The sequence below is a fragment of the Cucumis melo genome, chromosome 10, assembly GCF_025177605.1.
Source record: "Cucumis melo cultivar AY chromosome 10, USDA_Cmelo_AY_1.0, whole genome shotgun sequence".
Classification (NCBI taxonomy): domain Eukaryota; kingdom Viridiplantae; phylum Streptophyta; class Magnoliopsida; order Cucurbitales; family Cucurbitaceae; genus Cucumis; species Cucumis melo.
The window spans coordinates 3,903,270-3,919,908 of NC_066866.1; the positions used below are offsets into that span (position 1 = coordinate 3,903,270).

At 33.5% G+C, this 16,639-nt stretch overlaps 2 protein-coding genes and 1 non-coding gene across 3 annotated transcripts; 1 reads left to right on the plus strand and 2 right to left on the minus strand.

Moving 5' to 3' along the window:
• Nucleotides 1-199: 199 nt before the first annotated feature.
• On the minus strand, nucleotides 200-11,484 carry LOC103488947 (mRNA export factor GLE1). Its single transcript, XM_017044783.2, has 17 exons — nucleotides 10,993-11,484; nucleotides 9,459-9,576; nucleotides 9,323-9,387; nucleotides 8,905-9,063; nucleotides 8,657-8,809; nucleotides 8,277-8,397; nucleotides 7,638-7,786; nucleotides 6,964-7,135; nucleotides 5,493-5,712; nucleotides 5,154-5,263; nucleotides 4,511-4,581; nucleotides 3,521-3,602; nucleotides 2,752-2,823; nucleotides 1,823-1,906; nucleotides 1,060-1,191; nucleotides 780-902; nucleotides 200-706 (listed from the first exon to the last, which is right to left on the minus strand). Coding segments are annotated over exons 3-17 (1,926 nt in total). The 5' UTR covers nucleotides 9,325-9,387; nucleotides 9,459-9,576; nucleotides 10,993-11,484; the 3' UTR covers nucleotides 200-430.
• Nucleotides 11,485-13,131: 1,647 nt separating this feature from the next.
• Nucleotides 13,132-16,264, plus strand: LOC103488945 (glycosyl hydrolase 5 family protein-like). Its single transcript, XM_008447905.3, has 3 exons — nucleotides 13,132-13,868; nucleotides 14,641-14,888; nucleotides 14,971-16,264. The coding sequence occupies exons 1-3, from the start codon at nucleotides 13,479-13,481 to the stop codon at nucleotides 15,995-15,997; spliced, it is 1,665 nt and encodes a 554-aa protein (XP_008446127.1). The 5' UTR covers nucleotides 13,132-13,478; the 3' UTR covers nucleotides 15,998-16,264.
• On the minus strand, nucleotides 16,036-16,107 carry TRNAT-UGU (transfer RNA threonine (anticodon UGU)). The gene has a single exon. It is a non-coding gene; the product is annotated as a tRNA-Thr (tRNA).
• Nucleotides 16,265-16,639: the final 375 nt, after the last annotated feature.

Genomic DNA, 16,639 nt, shown 5'->3' on the forward strand with positions numbered 1-16,639 from the left:
CTTAGCTTGCCTCATCACAGATCACAGCTTTCGATTTGAAATTATAAACACAATGACATGTATAGGATTGCAAAAGCTTCATGTAGAGGATTCGCAGAAGCTTCGAGGATTGAGATCATGTTAATCTATCATTTAGCATTTCTTTCTTAGAATCCTTTTTTTATGTGTGCATACTGGTTTTTAGGTTGTTGCATAAATCTTAACAAAGCAAAAGTTCTTCCTTCAATAAAATTCATCATTGTCATTGCATAGAGTTGCAAGTTTATACACAATCTCTGTAGTACAACTCTTCAATAATGCTATAGTTTTCTTTTGTATTGAATAATCCCTAAGTTATTGATGATACATCTTCAGTTCTAAATGATAAAGCAAGGCTAAATAGGAAGTGTTACATTCCCTCTGATAAATTAACAACAAAAATGTACATGTATCAATAATATGAATTACTTGAATGGCGGTAATATTCCTGCGTGTGCTCTGGCTCCGGAAAAGCATCCGAGGACAACAAGGAACCCCCCACCAAGGTTTTTCCTTCTGGTTCTTCAAGGAATTTTCGGTCTTCCAAATAGGATTCAATGTCCAATATTATATGGTTCAAATTGGCATTACCTTTTCCTCGTATCGCGCTCAAGAAGTTGTCGGAGATGATGTTCAAAAGCTTCATGAACTGGGATTTATATTTTCTATACATTGCAAAGCCTGCTACCTATATGATACAAATGGGGTCAAACCATGATTTTTTTGGCTCACTTAGTAATTTGAACTTCTATTCAACTTACTTTTAAGAATGCATTGAGCGAGGCTGCAGTAAATAAATTGGGGGGAATTGCATTTAGAAATCTAGCCAGCCATGCCCAACCTTCCTCGAGACCATGTAAATTGCGAACACCAGGAATTTCCGTCTGCCAAATGATCCATATTTATAAGTAGCTTTTGTAGAAAGATTACTTATGTCATAATTGACGAACATGGGTATAATAACTAGATAACGGAAGTAGCTCAATTGTCTACATGTGTAAAATAATCAGCAGCAAGATGCAAGGTACTTCCTGAGCAAACCTGAATCAATGCCGCATATAGTTTCACGTATGCTTCTAGTCTCGTCAAATAATCCTCAACACTCTCCATTTTCCCATCAACCTCTCGAAATCCAATAGTTTTGTAATATGACTCTTTGGATTCATATGCAGCCTATGGCAATATATGTGAAAATTATACAGTAAGCAAGTGAGAATCACATAAATAAATAATACATGATGTATATATATGAAGAAGTGAGCAAATGTATTGATCCAAATCTGGAATTTGAAATGAGCAAATGTATATGAAAAAGTGGAATTTGTCCGTCTCAAAACATAAACATGGTAGGGAGGATTAATCTGCTTGGATATTGGAATAAGTTTCAAACAAACAACTTTTTCCTCTTTAATTTGCGATAACATTCTATATTTTCTTCTTACCATATTTTAGACATATGAAGCATAAATTGTTCCAAACTTAATACTAATCACTAAAGCCTAGGAACTAGTAAAGCATAAAAGTCCGTAAAAGAATCTGTTTCTTTATTAAGTTAAAAAGAAATGCATTCACAAGCAAGATACTGATTCTTTTATGAAATTTAAGGTAATTAAGAGATTCAAATGCAATCACGGAAGGTCCAAAATATTTGGCAAGAGAAAATATCATAGTCAATCAATGTTGTATTCATTAAGAACACAGTAAACTGCCATCAAAGAGATGACAGAACGATGAAGCTGTAGGGTATTACCAAATCAAGAATGGTTAGAGATAAAGGCAATCTAAGTTGTCACAAAGAACTAACCGCTGAATATTGTATGTGCTTCGGAACTGTGTAGATGCAAGCTCTATGCAACTCTGCAAGAACAAGAACCAGAGCACTTGGGGCCTGGTTTAAACAATTTGCTAGCTTTAGCATACATTAATTACGGTATTAAAAGAGTTATAAAAAATACAAAATTATGGGGAGAAAACCAGGGGAAAAAAAAAAGAAAAAGTCAAACCACTAATTAGATATGAAAAAAAAAAAGCTTCACAAACTCAAGACACGAATTTGGACTTCAATCTCAACCTTCTTAACCATACACTCCAAACACAGACCTCTTAAACTTAGACTTCCTAAACCTGCACCTCAAACACAGTTTTCTTAAATCCAAGCTAGCCAACCGAAAGCACAAGGTTAGAATTCTAAATCTACATGTCAAAATGCCCCCATAGAGTCAGATTAACTGTGTTTTGTTCTTTTAGTTTATCTACAACAAAAGTTTTGATTGGTCATCAAACTTGTGAATTAACAATTTTGACTTTGGTCCGATCCAAATGCTTAACCATCAATATCAGTTCTTTGCTTCAAACCCCTTTGAGTGATTACTTGTTTGTGTGTTTATGAGATGCTTATTTTTATAAAGGTTACCTACGCCACATGTTGTAGTGGTAGGGTTGAGGAGGATGCCAACTTTTTTCCAAAAGGAAACGAGACTCACTATTATTAGTATTGAAAAATAGAGAGACAAAACTCAATGTACATTAGGGTTATACAAAGAGCAAACGGTGGAGCGGGTTGAGGATGCCATTAGTAAGTCAATTTATTTGCCGTCCTTGATTTTCACATTACATGCATGAAATTACATGCAGGGGTTTTCTTTTAATATTAAGATATGGAGGGAGACATTCGGGAAAAAGAGGAAAAAACAAGTATAACTTATAAGTACAATAACATGATCAGTGCAGTACCTGTGAGGTAACAAGAACAATAACATGACTGAGTGCAAATGCATCATGTGGACTTTCACATTGAGAAACGATCTGAAATATCAAAAGGAAGTTAGAAGCTTCGAGACATTGGGCCAACTACATGAAGAAAACTTTCAAGAACAAGATCCAACTCTTGCTCAAGAGAAAAAAAAAGATCAAAATGCATGATGGCTAAAAATAATACAAAGAAAAGAAAAGAAAAGAAATGCAACCATGGTCTAGTTAGTTTCTACATATAGCATGCCTATTTGAGTATTAATTTCGATATGCATAGCCAAATTTAAAGTAAAACATAACTAAGAAATCACTTGTTTTTCACTCTTTTAGAATTACCCCTCGTACACAAATGTCAAACACAAGACCCTTCCATAAGTATTATGACTATGACCTACATAAATATGATATTTTAAATAGACGAAAACCTTCTTATAAACAAGGACTTATAAACAAAAACCTTCTTACTACCAGATCCAAGTGGTTTTTAATCCCTGTGTAAATTTATATCAGAGCATGCCTCAGGCCATCAACATTTGTACTTCCCAGAAACTTTTTCTAAGAATTTGTACTTCAAGAACATATTATTACTTAGAAATTTAATTCTAAGGCTTTCAACCTAGAACTTCAAGGTTGATTGTAAGAAGCCACTACATCTGGGACCACACATATTCGACATGTAATCACCTACTTAATTACAATAATGAGTAACAGAAAAGCAAGATGCATCCACCAGTTATTGACATGGTATTACCTTTTTTGCAAATGCTGCAATGCTAATCGTTTGTGGACAAAGAGGAGCCATGAAAATCTTGAGAATTTCACTAGTTTTTGTTCTGAATCAGATAATGCATAACAAACAATCAATATGCCTTCGAGAATACCAATACAGAAAAATTCTTATGTATTTACAAAGATAAAAGAAAAATAGCATTAACAAAAAAAATTGCAACCTCGAATCTATTTCAAAATTCAAATATATTATGTAATGCTACAATCACAAAGTTGCTCTACTAAGAGAAACTAAGGGGTGTTTAGGGCATTAAGGTGGCTATTCTAATCAGTGGTTAATATGATATCTGGAATAGAAAAGTCTATAAATTATAATAGTTTCTGTTTAAGGTGCAATTTTAATCTGGTTATAATAGTTTGTGTTTAGAGTTCAAATTATTTTAGTCTAGATAAAAACAGTAAATATTCTAACAAATAAAAATGAAGGGATGAGTAAGAAATAGCAAACGTTGTCACAAACAAGGATTTGAAATAGTAATATTGTAATTATTTGTAAGTTATAATAGTTGGAAACATATAGTAGCCCCAAACATCATCAACTCCAAGTTGGTGACCCAAACGCCCCCTAAAGCTTCATCAAATTGGTGGCTCTAGGACCAAAGTATGGTTCAAATTTAAAAGTTCGGACCCAGGAGGCAATACAGTTGTACAAATAAGCTCTAATCTAATAAATTCAACTTTAAATTTTAGAACCACGTTTTATTACAATACTAGCACAGACAGAAATCATTCACAAAATAGCATCAATGCAGTCCTGTGACAGGAACCAATGCTAACAAAGAAGCCTGCCAGTTCCCAAAAGAAATGTACATGAAAAACAAAAATGCTCTATCAAAACAGTTTCAAATTTTCAATTGAAAGAAAGCTGTACAAAAACCAAAGAACTCTTTTAGCTCTAGAATCTAAGAACTCCATTTTTTTTATATAAGATAAAGTCAAAGAATGTTCGTACCTAACATTCTCTTTCGTCCCCCCTATTTGTTTGATTAGCCTAGCAATATGCCTTTCATAGGTGCTAAAATCCTGTTAAGACGAAAAGACAGGCATTTAATATTACAATGAGATCAATATCCAAATACTCAAAGATAGCATGTCACAAATCTGAGATACATTCATTCACACGATAACCAATGTTTACAATCATATGCTAACCTAAGCAGTATGTTGCTGTTAGGATCCCACCTAAGAAGAATTATCTCAAGAACAAAGGAAGAACTCAAGAACGGTTAAAGAACGTATATGAAATATATTATAGAATATCAGTTACCACAAGAACAAGTAACAAAGTAACCCTAGTCTTTCGAGAGAGCTAGACTCTCCCCAGGTTTCCTTACAAGGAAATCCCGCTATAAAATTCTTCACACCTCTCCCCAACTCCTCTCCTACTATTTATAACAAAAAGACCTAACTTACTAACTATTTACTAATATGCCCCCACTAATAGCCATATTCATTTTCCACTAATAATCCACTATTTTCCTATCTAGGGTCCTTCCAATTGCATTCCATAAAAATGAAATACCATGCCTAGCAATATCTGTTGCATATAGAGCTGTTAAAATAATAAGCTTTCAAACTATTTCTTGATGCCAAACCTTATTTGAACTCAATCTCAATGCTTGGTTTCCCTCCTCTACCTCCTTGAGTTTTTGTAGTCTCTCCGGCTCTAAAGCCAAAGCACTTTTCGAGGCTCGAACCATGCTATCTGCCATAAGATTGGCACAAAAAATTCCATATTAGATGAAACCCTGATATCAAGTAAGTTGGCAGACCACACAAAAAGTCATATGGTTATCTACCTTCTGGATAAAGAGAAATGAACATGAAAACATCCAGATAGAATAGAAAAAGAAATATATAGTCAAAAATTTTAAGTATATTATTTTTTTTCACAAAAACAGAAAAGCAATTGTCATATTCATACTGAAAGTCACCTGGTGATTTCGACACAAATGTTTCATCCGGAGCAGTCCCTTTAGGCTGGCCAACTGAGTTTACTGGTTTGGTAGCTAGCGACCCAACCATAGTTTCTTGCACTTGTACAGTATCAACTTTTTTTAAGTTTTCAGCAGCTTCCGTTTCAGCAGCTTCTTTCGCTGCTCTCCTCTCAGCTTCTATGGCAGCTTTCATTGCCTCCTCGGCTTTGGCTTTTGCCTGCACAAGTGTTTTTAGATGTATGAGATGCAGTAAAGTGCAACAATCCTTTGGGGCTTAAGAGCAAGGTGAAAAAACAACGTTGAAGACTTGTTTTTTTGTCAAGTACCTAGAAAAATGTAAACACAACTTTTGTTTTTGAATTTGAAAAATATTCCATTGATTAAATGAGATAATCCAAAAAAGTATAAAAGGGGAAAATTAAACTAAATCTGTTGTGAATCTTTACATCGAAAAAGGGAAAGAAAAGATAAATCTCAGATTCCGTTAGAGTATCTATTTTTGCCTTTAAACAGCCAAGCATTTCTTTCATCCCATAACTTCCACAAAACGGCAATAAACATATTTGTCCATAGAAGACCCTTGGTTTTTTTGAAAGGGTGTTCGGTCCGCATCATTTTTAACCAATCCATTGATCTCCACGAAAGTGCTATAGACCAACAAAAGGCGGAAAGTAATTCACCCCATATATTAGCAGCAAACAGGCAGTCGATGAAAATGGGACTTTGAGATTCATGATCATTCTGACAAAGGCAGCAGCAAGCAGGAGACAGGCTTGTCCATGGATATCTCTTTTGCACGATCCATAGTGTTGAGTCAAGAAGGACTAATTTCCCAAATGAGAACTTTTACTCTCTTTGGGCAATAAAATAATATTATGAGGATAAGATTGTGAAAAGTTCAAGAAATTAGAGGTTTGATAAGAGAAAGTGATCTTGAAAGGTTAAAGACGGATCAAAAAACGTTTGTTATCACTCTCAAATCCCGTAGAGGCCGGGTTGATACCCCAACAGACATGCTAAGAGAGCAAACGACGAGGACACAATATCGCACAAGATAAGTGGTCTTTGGCACCACCCTTTAACGGTGGGTTGTCCCAAAAACCTCAACTGGCAGTGATATTCAGAACACTTATGTAGTTAGGTCCCATAGTTTCTTGTGTTTTTCTACATTGGAAGAAGGAATTAACTCCCTGATGATATTAACAGATCAAAAAAGTAAAAATAGGGTGGATCATTGATCAAGATCAATGATCCTCAAATTGAATCGAAGGATGGTTGATAGAGTTAAAATGTCAACAGAATTTGGATACAAGCAAAGAACCCAAAAAAATTATCTTAATTTTAAATCAAAGTCATTATCTGTACTAGTAAAATGACAAACACACTTATAGAAAAAGAAAGGAAGAAATAAAATTAAACAAACAAACAAGAAAAAACATTCATCATTTTCAAATAGCTGGCAACAAACCTCGGCTTCTGCTTTAAGCTTTTCTTGACGTTTTTTATCCTCTAGAATAGCCTTCTCCTTTCTTTTGGCTTCCTCAAAAGCTGCATCACTTCTTATTTTTCTTTCTTCTCTTTGTGATATTTGTTCGTGATGATGTTGAACAGTTGTCAAGTACTTATCCAGGCCTTCAGCACTAAAAGTAGAGGTAGAGGATAAGCACAAAGTAAAATATGTTAGAGGGGACTTCTGCATAGTCATTCTGTCATTGACTCATTCATAAGTGGCTAGGTATAGAAAAGAATCACAAAGACCTACTTAGAACATTATAAAAGAAAATTATAAACTAGGTTCAAGCATGGAGAAGAAAGAAATTGTAAATTCAAGGTTGGAATGTTTGAATACGATTCAGCTACTGTGGAAGGATGCATTGTTAGAAAGAGGAGAGACATAAGAAATATGTAAACATAAAAGTGCCATGGAGGAATTCAATGCATTAACTTCTATTTTACAATTATAAAAGTGCCTTCAACTTCATCACTTGGTGAACATAACTATACCATAGAATATATGACATACTACTCTTCTTTACAAAAGAAGTTTGTGAAAAGTTAACTAAAGGTATGTGACATAATGATTCCTAGATTTGAATTAAGCAAGATGACAAAACAGCAAACAAGACTAATAGAAAAGCATACATCTCACGTTGATATTGGGTATCCAATCTCCGGTCCGCTTCTCGTCTTGCCTCATAGTATTTCTCAATTTGAGAGATTGCAGCACTTGACTTTTCATTTAAAGTAGTAAGGTCAGTCTCCAACCTTCCAAGTTGGTTCCTGATTTCCTCCTGTTCAATATAGAAAATCACCAACAGAACGGAAGATTAGCTAAATTTATATCTTTATCACCCGATGGATGAAATTAAAAGTTCTTCATAATTTCCAACATCTTCTACATTTTAAATCAAAAAAAGTCAGACTAAATGATAATACAGCAATGACAACATTCAAATTAAAACCATATAACTCCTCAGTTTTTGTATGAAAAAAACACCAGTTTAACTAATTTCACATACATCTCATCCATGGTATCCTATCAATAGTATCCAAAGAAATACCATCATTCAATATCAAAGTAATTCTTTTACAAAAGCTTCTCTCCCAAATTATTATCTAGTATCTACTAAAGCAAGCAACAGGTAAAGCAAAATAACAAACTAATTGAAAAAAATTATGTAAGTGTTACGACAGACATAAACCGTCATAAGAAATGAAATGTATGTTGCATTCATATTTAGAGGCTAAAATGTGCAGACATTGATATACTCCCCAAAATACCTTTATATTAAGCATATGATCATGTGTTAGCTTAGCCAAAGAACTTTCCACTAAATCCATGTCCTCCTTCAGATAGGCTTGTGCTTCAAGAGTTGATTCATTGTCAGAATCTTCACTATCACTAGAGAAGCCAAGAAAAATCTTAAAATTTCATGTCAGAAAGCCAAACGTGTAATAGTTTAAATCGAAATATATCAGCATAATAATTTTGCACATCACATGACGAATAAAAGTTTAAAACAATGAACAAATATTTAGTTTAAACTTTACCTAGAAAATATACGTAGAAACTATTAGGTACAAATATTCGTTAAATAAAAATAAAAGAAACGTTGAAAAGAATAAATAAAAAAATCTGAAGCAGCAGTAGAATAAATTACCTGAGAAAAATTCCATCACAATTGAAGCGATTAGCATTTGAACTTGGGTCACAAACCACTTCATCGCTAAATATTTCTTCTAGTTCGTCCTCATACACGCCCATAATAAAAGGCTTGGAGCTTCTCTTCAAAGTTTTTGTGACAGGGAAGTCTCTATTAAGTTATAAACCAAAATTTATTTAACAAAGGATCAAGAAGCGCATGCATGAATTCATTATGTTTATACTAGATATAAAAGACTATCATACCGTGAACATGTTTTCTTGAAAGGCATCGTGGACTTATTTAGCTTCTCCTCCAAGGAGTGAAGTTCCAGTCGCAAATCATCAAAGCTAAAATCAGGATCTGGGTCAACTATAACTTGCCCTATCTTAGAAGGACACCGAAGGGTCAACTTCACAGGACTCCTAAAAAATGAAGCACAAACAAAAGAATAGCTCAAGTGACAATCAAGCTCCCGGAATGTCGTTCAACATGAAAAGATGAATATGCTACACTATGTTTGTAAGATATAGGTTAGTTTGAAATCATCTATAACAGGCAGGTGCAAAAAGATGCTAAATCTACAATGCAACAAAATGCCCAAAGAGTAACTTTGAAATATTTTGAAAAGAAATACAATTACGATACCAAAATTTGAATGTGAAAGAATAAAGAACGACTTACATAGTGTCAATGAGCAAACTTTGAACAGCTTCAATAACTGGAGGAGAAACTACCAATGTAACAACCTGTATTATCCAATAAAGATTATTATAACAACAATGCGGAAACATTACCATTATAAACTTTTACAACTTACCCAAATCAGCGGAAGCAAGTTACTACAAATAATTTTTATGTCAAACTATCAAGTCCTAAGATAACCATCCCTTGATGTCTTGTGCCATAATGCTCTTCACAGCACTCCGAACGATCACCTGATATGTCATTAAAAGACATTTTGAAAACAAAGATGAGTACATAAACACTGAATAAACGACTCGAATATCAAGCTTTGGAATTCATTATCTTTCAAAACTTCCGTAAATAAATATACAAATCATTGCAATTTTCAATCAATACATTTACAACTGGTACTTTCAAAATCAAAATCTTTCAAGCAATCAAGCTTTCAAAACTAAAAGTTTCAAGTTGGAACTTACAAATAGTCTTTCAACAAAACCAAAGTGTTTGAATAAACTTTCAACACCTTTAGTAAACAGAACTTTCATACTTTCTATAACACTAATCTTTCACTACTTTCAAATACAAAGCACACAATTGGTAAATAGTTTTCAATCTAACAGAATTTTCAGTCAATCAAGACTTTTTTCAGTCAATCAAGACTTTCATACAATAGAATTATCTGTCATTCAGTACTTTCAAATACATAATATATAGGAAAGATGCATAGTTGAAGTAGTCTAACACGTGGGGTTATACGTTGGTAACACCAGTCATTCATTCATTCAGCATTAAGTGTCAATTCATACAAGCATAACACACATATGAATCCTTATTCCAAAGAAATGTCAATCCACTATAAAGTGTCTTCTCACAGATAAGTTTCAGTCATTTCATTTCCAGTCCATTCCAAATATGGCTACAACCACATTCGCATACAATTCCAAAAACAAAACTTAGTATATATGGACAGCCCCTGTCAAATCGTTCAGAAACATTTGATACAAAACATATAGTTTCAAGTTGCAATTTCAAAAGAATTGATTGAATCAAACCATTCAAAGCTTTCAACAATTAAACAAGGCAATAAAATAAAATTAGAAACAATTTCAATTCAAAATCAGTTGAAACACTTGCAACTATCATTCAAAACAGTTACATATTTTCATTTGACAAGAATAAAACATGTATTCTAATAAGAAAACATTTAAAGCATCCAAAACAATTTTTAATCTGTACACAACATATATTCAAACATTTATCATAATAGTCAAATTTATATTTTGAGAGAGATGTAGAAACTACTTAATTCGATCAACAACCTACACTTCTCAATCTGAACATCCACTTCCTTGAAGAAACGTTACCTTCTTAGAAAGCATAAAGAATAAACACAATGCTTAGGTGTTAAAACTTAGTTCGAAAACCATAATCAACACTACCCCAAATACACCATAAACCAACTATAGACTTTCATCAAAAGTCCGAATTAGTCCAAAACTACGAACAAGCTTCCACGTCACAAACTAAACTAGCAAACATCAACCGAGTTCGAAACAGCTCAAGACAAGCTAATACTGATATAACCCTAATCGAAAAATTCGAACTTTACCCAACACTTAATCCAAGTCGAAAAGGAAACTAAAGCAACAATTCTTACTGAATCTTACCAAAAAGGATTTTAACCATGCTGGTTAGTGCTCGAAAGCATCCGAACTTGAAAATTTAACCTTTAACGTTATGGGTGGATTGACTTGAGGCCAATCCGACTTAATGTCGAAGCTCGTCGATAAGGAAAGAAACAATGTTGCAAAGGCCTCGGCGAAGCCAATCGAAATCTTGCCCACGATGGAAGTCAGATATGTGGGTCAAAAACCCTCTGGCGAGTAACTGGGACCACCGGAGAAGAAGTTCGGCGTCAATCTACGTAGGTGGCTACTCGCGTCGGTTGTCGGAGGAACTTGGTCGTCGACTTGGGTTCACAGAGCCGCCGGAGAAGGAGAAACAGTGAGTAAATGCCAACATTTATATGCTGTCTGATGCTCGCCGGAGAAGAAGAGTGAGCAGACGGGGGTGGAGTGGTCGGCGGCTGCGAGGGAAAGAGTAATTGAAATTATCATTATTATTATTAGGAATAACTTTAGGAATACAGTGATTTACCAAAAAAGAATAGGGTACGGAAGAAATAGCAAAAATAGAGTAGTTAATCAAACTATTGTCAAAGAAATGGTGAATTTTGATTTACAAATATTTTAAATAATAAAACTTTCAAAAAATTTACAAATATATCAAAATATCACAATCTATTTAATAGAATGTGATAGACACAGTAATATTTATGATATAGTTAATTGAGTGTTAATTATATTTATATGTTAGTAAGATGGTTATTTATCCATTTAATGAATAGAGAGTATAATCATTCAAATATAAGAGAGTCATCGCAACATTTAGATAAAGAGTTCGACTAAATTCTAACAGCAATGATCAAAGTAATTTTAAAGTTCGAGGACTAAAACAAATACTTTTAACAGTTAGGAGTCAAAATAGAACCAGATGTACAGCTTAAGTATCAAAATAAGGTTTTAAACTATTTTTCGTAACATAATTTAATAAAATGGGTAGATCACAATTAATTTGGTTTGTGTTGGGTTTCTTCCTACCCAAAATTTCTCCCAATGGAATTTCTCAATTATTATTTTTTTTTCAAATTTAGAAAGTATTAAAAGAGCATAAAAAGAAGGAAAAAAAAAAAAGGAAAACAACCACAAAATCAAATAGAGCATCGATACCCTAGTTCTCGTTACATACAATTGCTAGTTGATTGGTCAAATACTTGTCAAGTGATAATTTGCTATACTTTTATGTTGGATGAATTACTTATTGGACATGTTAATAAATAAACTCATACGAGGATTCTCTACGAGAACCGGAATGAGTGTCTTGTTCTGCTCGACCTAGTTACCAACCCATGGATAATGAAGTTCACTTATACAAAAAGGAAAAAGAAGGAAATTTCCAATCAATTTCAAAGACGGGGACGAACGTATATGTTAAAACTATTTATCCAAAATCTCTCATTTCCAACTTGGTACCCAATCTTCTTGAATAGAAATATCATCCACCCTCGGTCAAGAAGAAAAAAAGAGAGAGACTTATTTAATGGATAGAGATAGGAAAAAGGAAAAAAAATATTTAGAAATGCTTTAATTAAAAATGTTCGTATTTTTTTCAAGAAAAATCAAAGTATTTCGTTATTTCAATTATAGTATACAAATGATTGTTATCGAACCTTCCTCAAATTTATGCTCTTTATATGAATATATATATATGAAAAAATTAATATAATACCAATACTAGAAATTACCAAGTCACAAAATTTACAAATTGATTATTGGTATAGCTTTGATTAATTCTAAAAAAACTAAAGAAATAAACTTGTCGTATATAAATTCGACCTTATAAATTTTGTCCACATAAATTGAGTGTTCCACTTCATTAATGTACTTCTTTTTAGTAATAAGAAAGCCAATTTCATCTTCATCACTCACCATATTTATTATATGTTATCTTCTCACAAAATGTACTCAATTTTTTGGTTTTATAATTGTGTGTTTAAAGTCCTCTTGAGTATATATAATTAGGAGCCATTGCAACCACCTTAACGTTGCCATTGATAACATTATCAACCAAAGTGGGAAATATTTAACAATCAAAAAATGGACCCATTTATGTTAATTAATCCATACTAAATTGAGACTCTTTACTAACCCATCAATCATTGTCAGTGAAATCATTCGAGGACTTTTAAATCAGCTTTGTTTTTCTTCAAAGCTTAATCCATCCATGATAATATGGTTCCAATGATAATACACATAAACTAAATTCATAATAAATGGGAATAAATTGAAAGTCAATACCTAACTTGAAGTGATGATGAATCATATACTGTCATTCATAAAACCCATTTCACTTTGCCTTTCAAGCTTCAATGTCGTCAATTCCCAGCCAAACAAGCTAACCCAATTCTCAATCAGTAACTTCAAAGACTTGTAAAACTCAATTCTATTTTGCCTTGTAAGTTCATCCAGCAATTCCCCAATTTTCCAATTATAAACAAACAAAAAATCCACCCCCACAAGTTTAATTTGAAGTGATGATGAAGGGGTTACTGATTCTTTTGGCCGTGTGGTGTGTCGCGGCCTCGGCGGCAGTGGGGCTGCCGTTACACACCGATACACGGTGGATCGTGGACGGAGAAGGGGAAAGAGTGAAACTAAGATGTGTAAATTGGGTGTCGCATTTGGAGGCAGTGGTGGCGGAGGGGCTTTCGAAGCAGCCGATCGAGGAGATTTCAAACAGAATTGAGGGGTTGGGATTCAACTGCGTCAGACTCACTTGGCCACTGTTTTTAGCCACGAATGAGTCTTTGAATTCCCTCACCGTCCGACAGTCTTTCCAGCGCCTTGGCCTGACCGAAGCCATCGCTGGAATCCAAGCTAACAACCCATTCATCATCGATCTTCCTCTCTTAAAAGCTTTTGAGGTAAAATTTTATTTGTTAGTGTTTGGATTATGGTTGAATGTTGGTTCCTCGATGTCCCAATAAAATTAATTGATCGATTTTTATTTCTTTCAGTTAATTATTGATTGGTTTTTGTTATTGATTTTTCAAATTAAAATTGGGTCTATTTCTCATATATGTATAGATTGAAATTATACATTTTTATTCGGTTTTTCTTGATACTGTTCTAAAGAAAGTAACTTACATTTTCCATTATATAATCGTCCATTTTTTTTATATAAACAACAAATAGAAATGTACGATAATAATTATGATCATCTTTTGTAACTATTTTATTTTTGAAAATTAAATCTAAGAAGAGCATAAATGATAAAATTAAAATTGAATTTTAAGTCAAGTTTAAAAAACAAAAACAATTTTTTTAAAACTATTTCGTAAACAATGATAAAACGTAAATGACAAGATAAGAAATTTAGAAGTTAAAGATGTGTTTACCGATTTGATTTTAAAAAATTAAAAATCAAATTAGCCAAATAGAGAGCCTAAAATATATATAATATATTGATATATATAAGTTTATTTTACTTATTTTTTCTTGAATTAAACCGTTGAAAATATAATCCCTAATCGTAAATTATACAACCTTGACCATGATGATTGAAGTGAACAACACTAAAAGTTAAAAGGCCTAGAGACCTCTTTTATCAAACCAAACAAGTAGATTGATTTGGTTGTAGGATTTTCTGACCTTTTGTTGCGTTCTTAGTTTGGATATGGGTTTGATTATTGACAGGCAGTGGTTGGAAAATTGGGGGAGGGGAAACTAATGGTGATATTGGACAATCACATAAGCAAGCCAGGGTGGTGCTGTAGTAACTTCGACGGAAATGGCTTCTTTGGTGATCAATATTTCAACCCTGACTTATGGATTAAAGGCCTCACTCGAATGGCTACCATGTTTAATGGTGTCAACCATGTCGTTGCTATGAGCCTTAGGAATGAGCTTCGTGGCCCAAAACAAAATGTCAACGACTGGTACAGGTAGGTAATCTTCTTCATTATTAAACTCAAAATCCACTCTTATTCCATACAAAAATATTATAAACATCAACATTACATAAAGGTACATGCAAAGAGGAGCAGAAGCAGTTCATTCAGCAAACCCAGACATTCTTATAATCCTCTCAGGACTTAGCTTTGACAGAGACTTATCTTTTCTCAAAAACCAACCCATAAACCTCACATTCACGTCCAAAACGGTATATGAAGTTCATTGGTATGCTTTTTCTGATGGATCTTCATGGGAATCAGGAAACTCAAACCAAGTATGTGGAAGAACAACAAACAACTTAATGAAAATGTCTGGATTTCTATTACAACAAGGATTCCCTCTGTTCATAAGTGAATTTGGAATTGACCAAAGAGGAACAAACGTAAATGACAACAGATATTTGAGCTGTTTTTTAGCTGTAGCTGCTGAATTTGACCTTGATTGGGCACTTTGGACACTTGTTGGAAGCTATTATTTGAGAGAAGGGGTTGTTGGTTTGAATGAATTTTATGGAATTCTTGATTGGAATTGGTGTAATCTTAGAAACTCAACTTTCCTTCAAAGGATTTCTGTTCTTCAAACTCCACTTCAAGGGCCAGGATTAGCAGAAAGAAGGGAGTATAATCTGATTTTTCATCCATTAAGTGGGCTTTGTGTGGTGAGAAAATCATTACTAGATCCATTAAGATTAGGCCCATGTGTTGATTCAGATGCTTGGTACTATACTCCACAAAAGTTTCTAACTCTAAAAGGGACTTATTTCTGTATACAAGCAGATGAAATAGGGAAGCAAGCTAAACTGGGTATTATATGTACTGTCAATAATGCTAAATGGGATATGATTTCTGATTCAAAATTGCATCTTTCTTCAAAATCTAGTAATGGGTCCTTGGTCTGTTTAGATGTAGATGCAAACACAAACGAAATCGTGACCAATTCTTGTAAGTGTTTGAGTCGAGACTCATCTTGCGACCCAAGTAGCCAGTGGTTTAAGCTCGTTAATAGTACGAGAAGTTTGGGCGGGGGGAGGTCGATGATCAACATGGCTGGTTCATCTTTGGCTAACGTTGTGACCAAGTTTGTGGAGTTGAAAAAATAATAGAATTGGGAAAATGGAGGAAGAAGAAAAAGAAGAGATGCCCCCATGCAGGATCGAACTACAGACCTTCAGTTTACAAGACTGACGCTCTACCACTGAGCTATAGGGGCTGTTGATGCTAATGAAGTGTGATTAAGTTACTAATTGGTGTTTATTAAATTGTTAATGTTTACTAACTTAAGGACTAATAATTTCAATCTATAAACTCTTAATTTGGTGTAATTTAACTATTTGTTCAAAGGAAAATAATGACATTCTATTCTCAAATTTATGGTTTTGAGATTGAGCACATAACTACTCTAATGAATATTTTAAAATAAATCATTGGATTGATAAAATTGAGAGAGGGTAGGTTAAAATAGTAGAGTGAGTGTAGACACTAATTTTTGAAAAATATCAATTCAATTTCCTAAGAAAAAAATTGGAGAAAAAAAAAAAGAAGAAAATTAGACAATAGTATTATTATGAAACATGATAATTGAGGATGATTTGGACTTGAAATAGAAGGAGAGAAGATTAAAGGAAGATTAGTTAGTCAAAGAATTTGAACAACAAAATCCAAACCCATGTTCATATTGTTGGGAAAAAAAATCAAAGAAAAACAATAAAACAAAGAAAAACAATAAAACAAAGAAATACAAG

Coding starts and splice junctions, on each gene's coding strand:
- LOC103488945 (XM_008447905.3), top strand. CDS start 13,479: ATGATGAAGGGGTTACTGATTCTTTTGGCCGTGTGGTGTGTCGCGGCC. Junction 13,869..14,640: donor CTCTCTTAAAAGCTTTTGAG/GTAAAATTTTAT, acceptor GATTATTGACAG/GCAGTGGTTGGAAAATTGGG. Junction 14,889..14,970: donor AATGTCAACGACTGGTACAG/GTAGGTAATCTT, acceptor CATTACATAAAG/GTACATGCAAAGAGGAGCAG.
- LOC103488947 (XM_017044783.2), bottom strand. Junction 7,136..7,637: donor ACCCAATATCAACGTGAGAT/GTATGCTTTTCT, acceptor CTCTACTTTTAG/TGCTGAAGGCCTGGATAAGT. Junction 5,264..5,492: donor ATTTGTGTCGAAATCACCAG/GTGACTTTCAGT, acceptor ATCTTATGGCAG/ATAGCATGGTTCGAGCCTCG.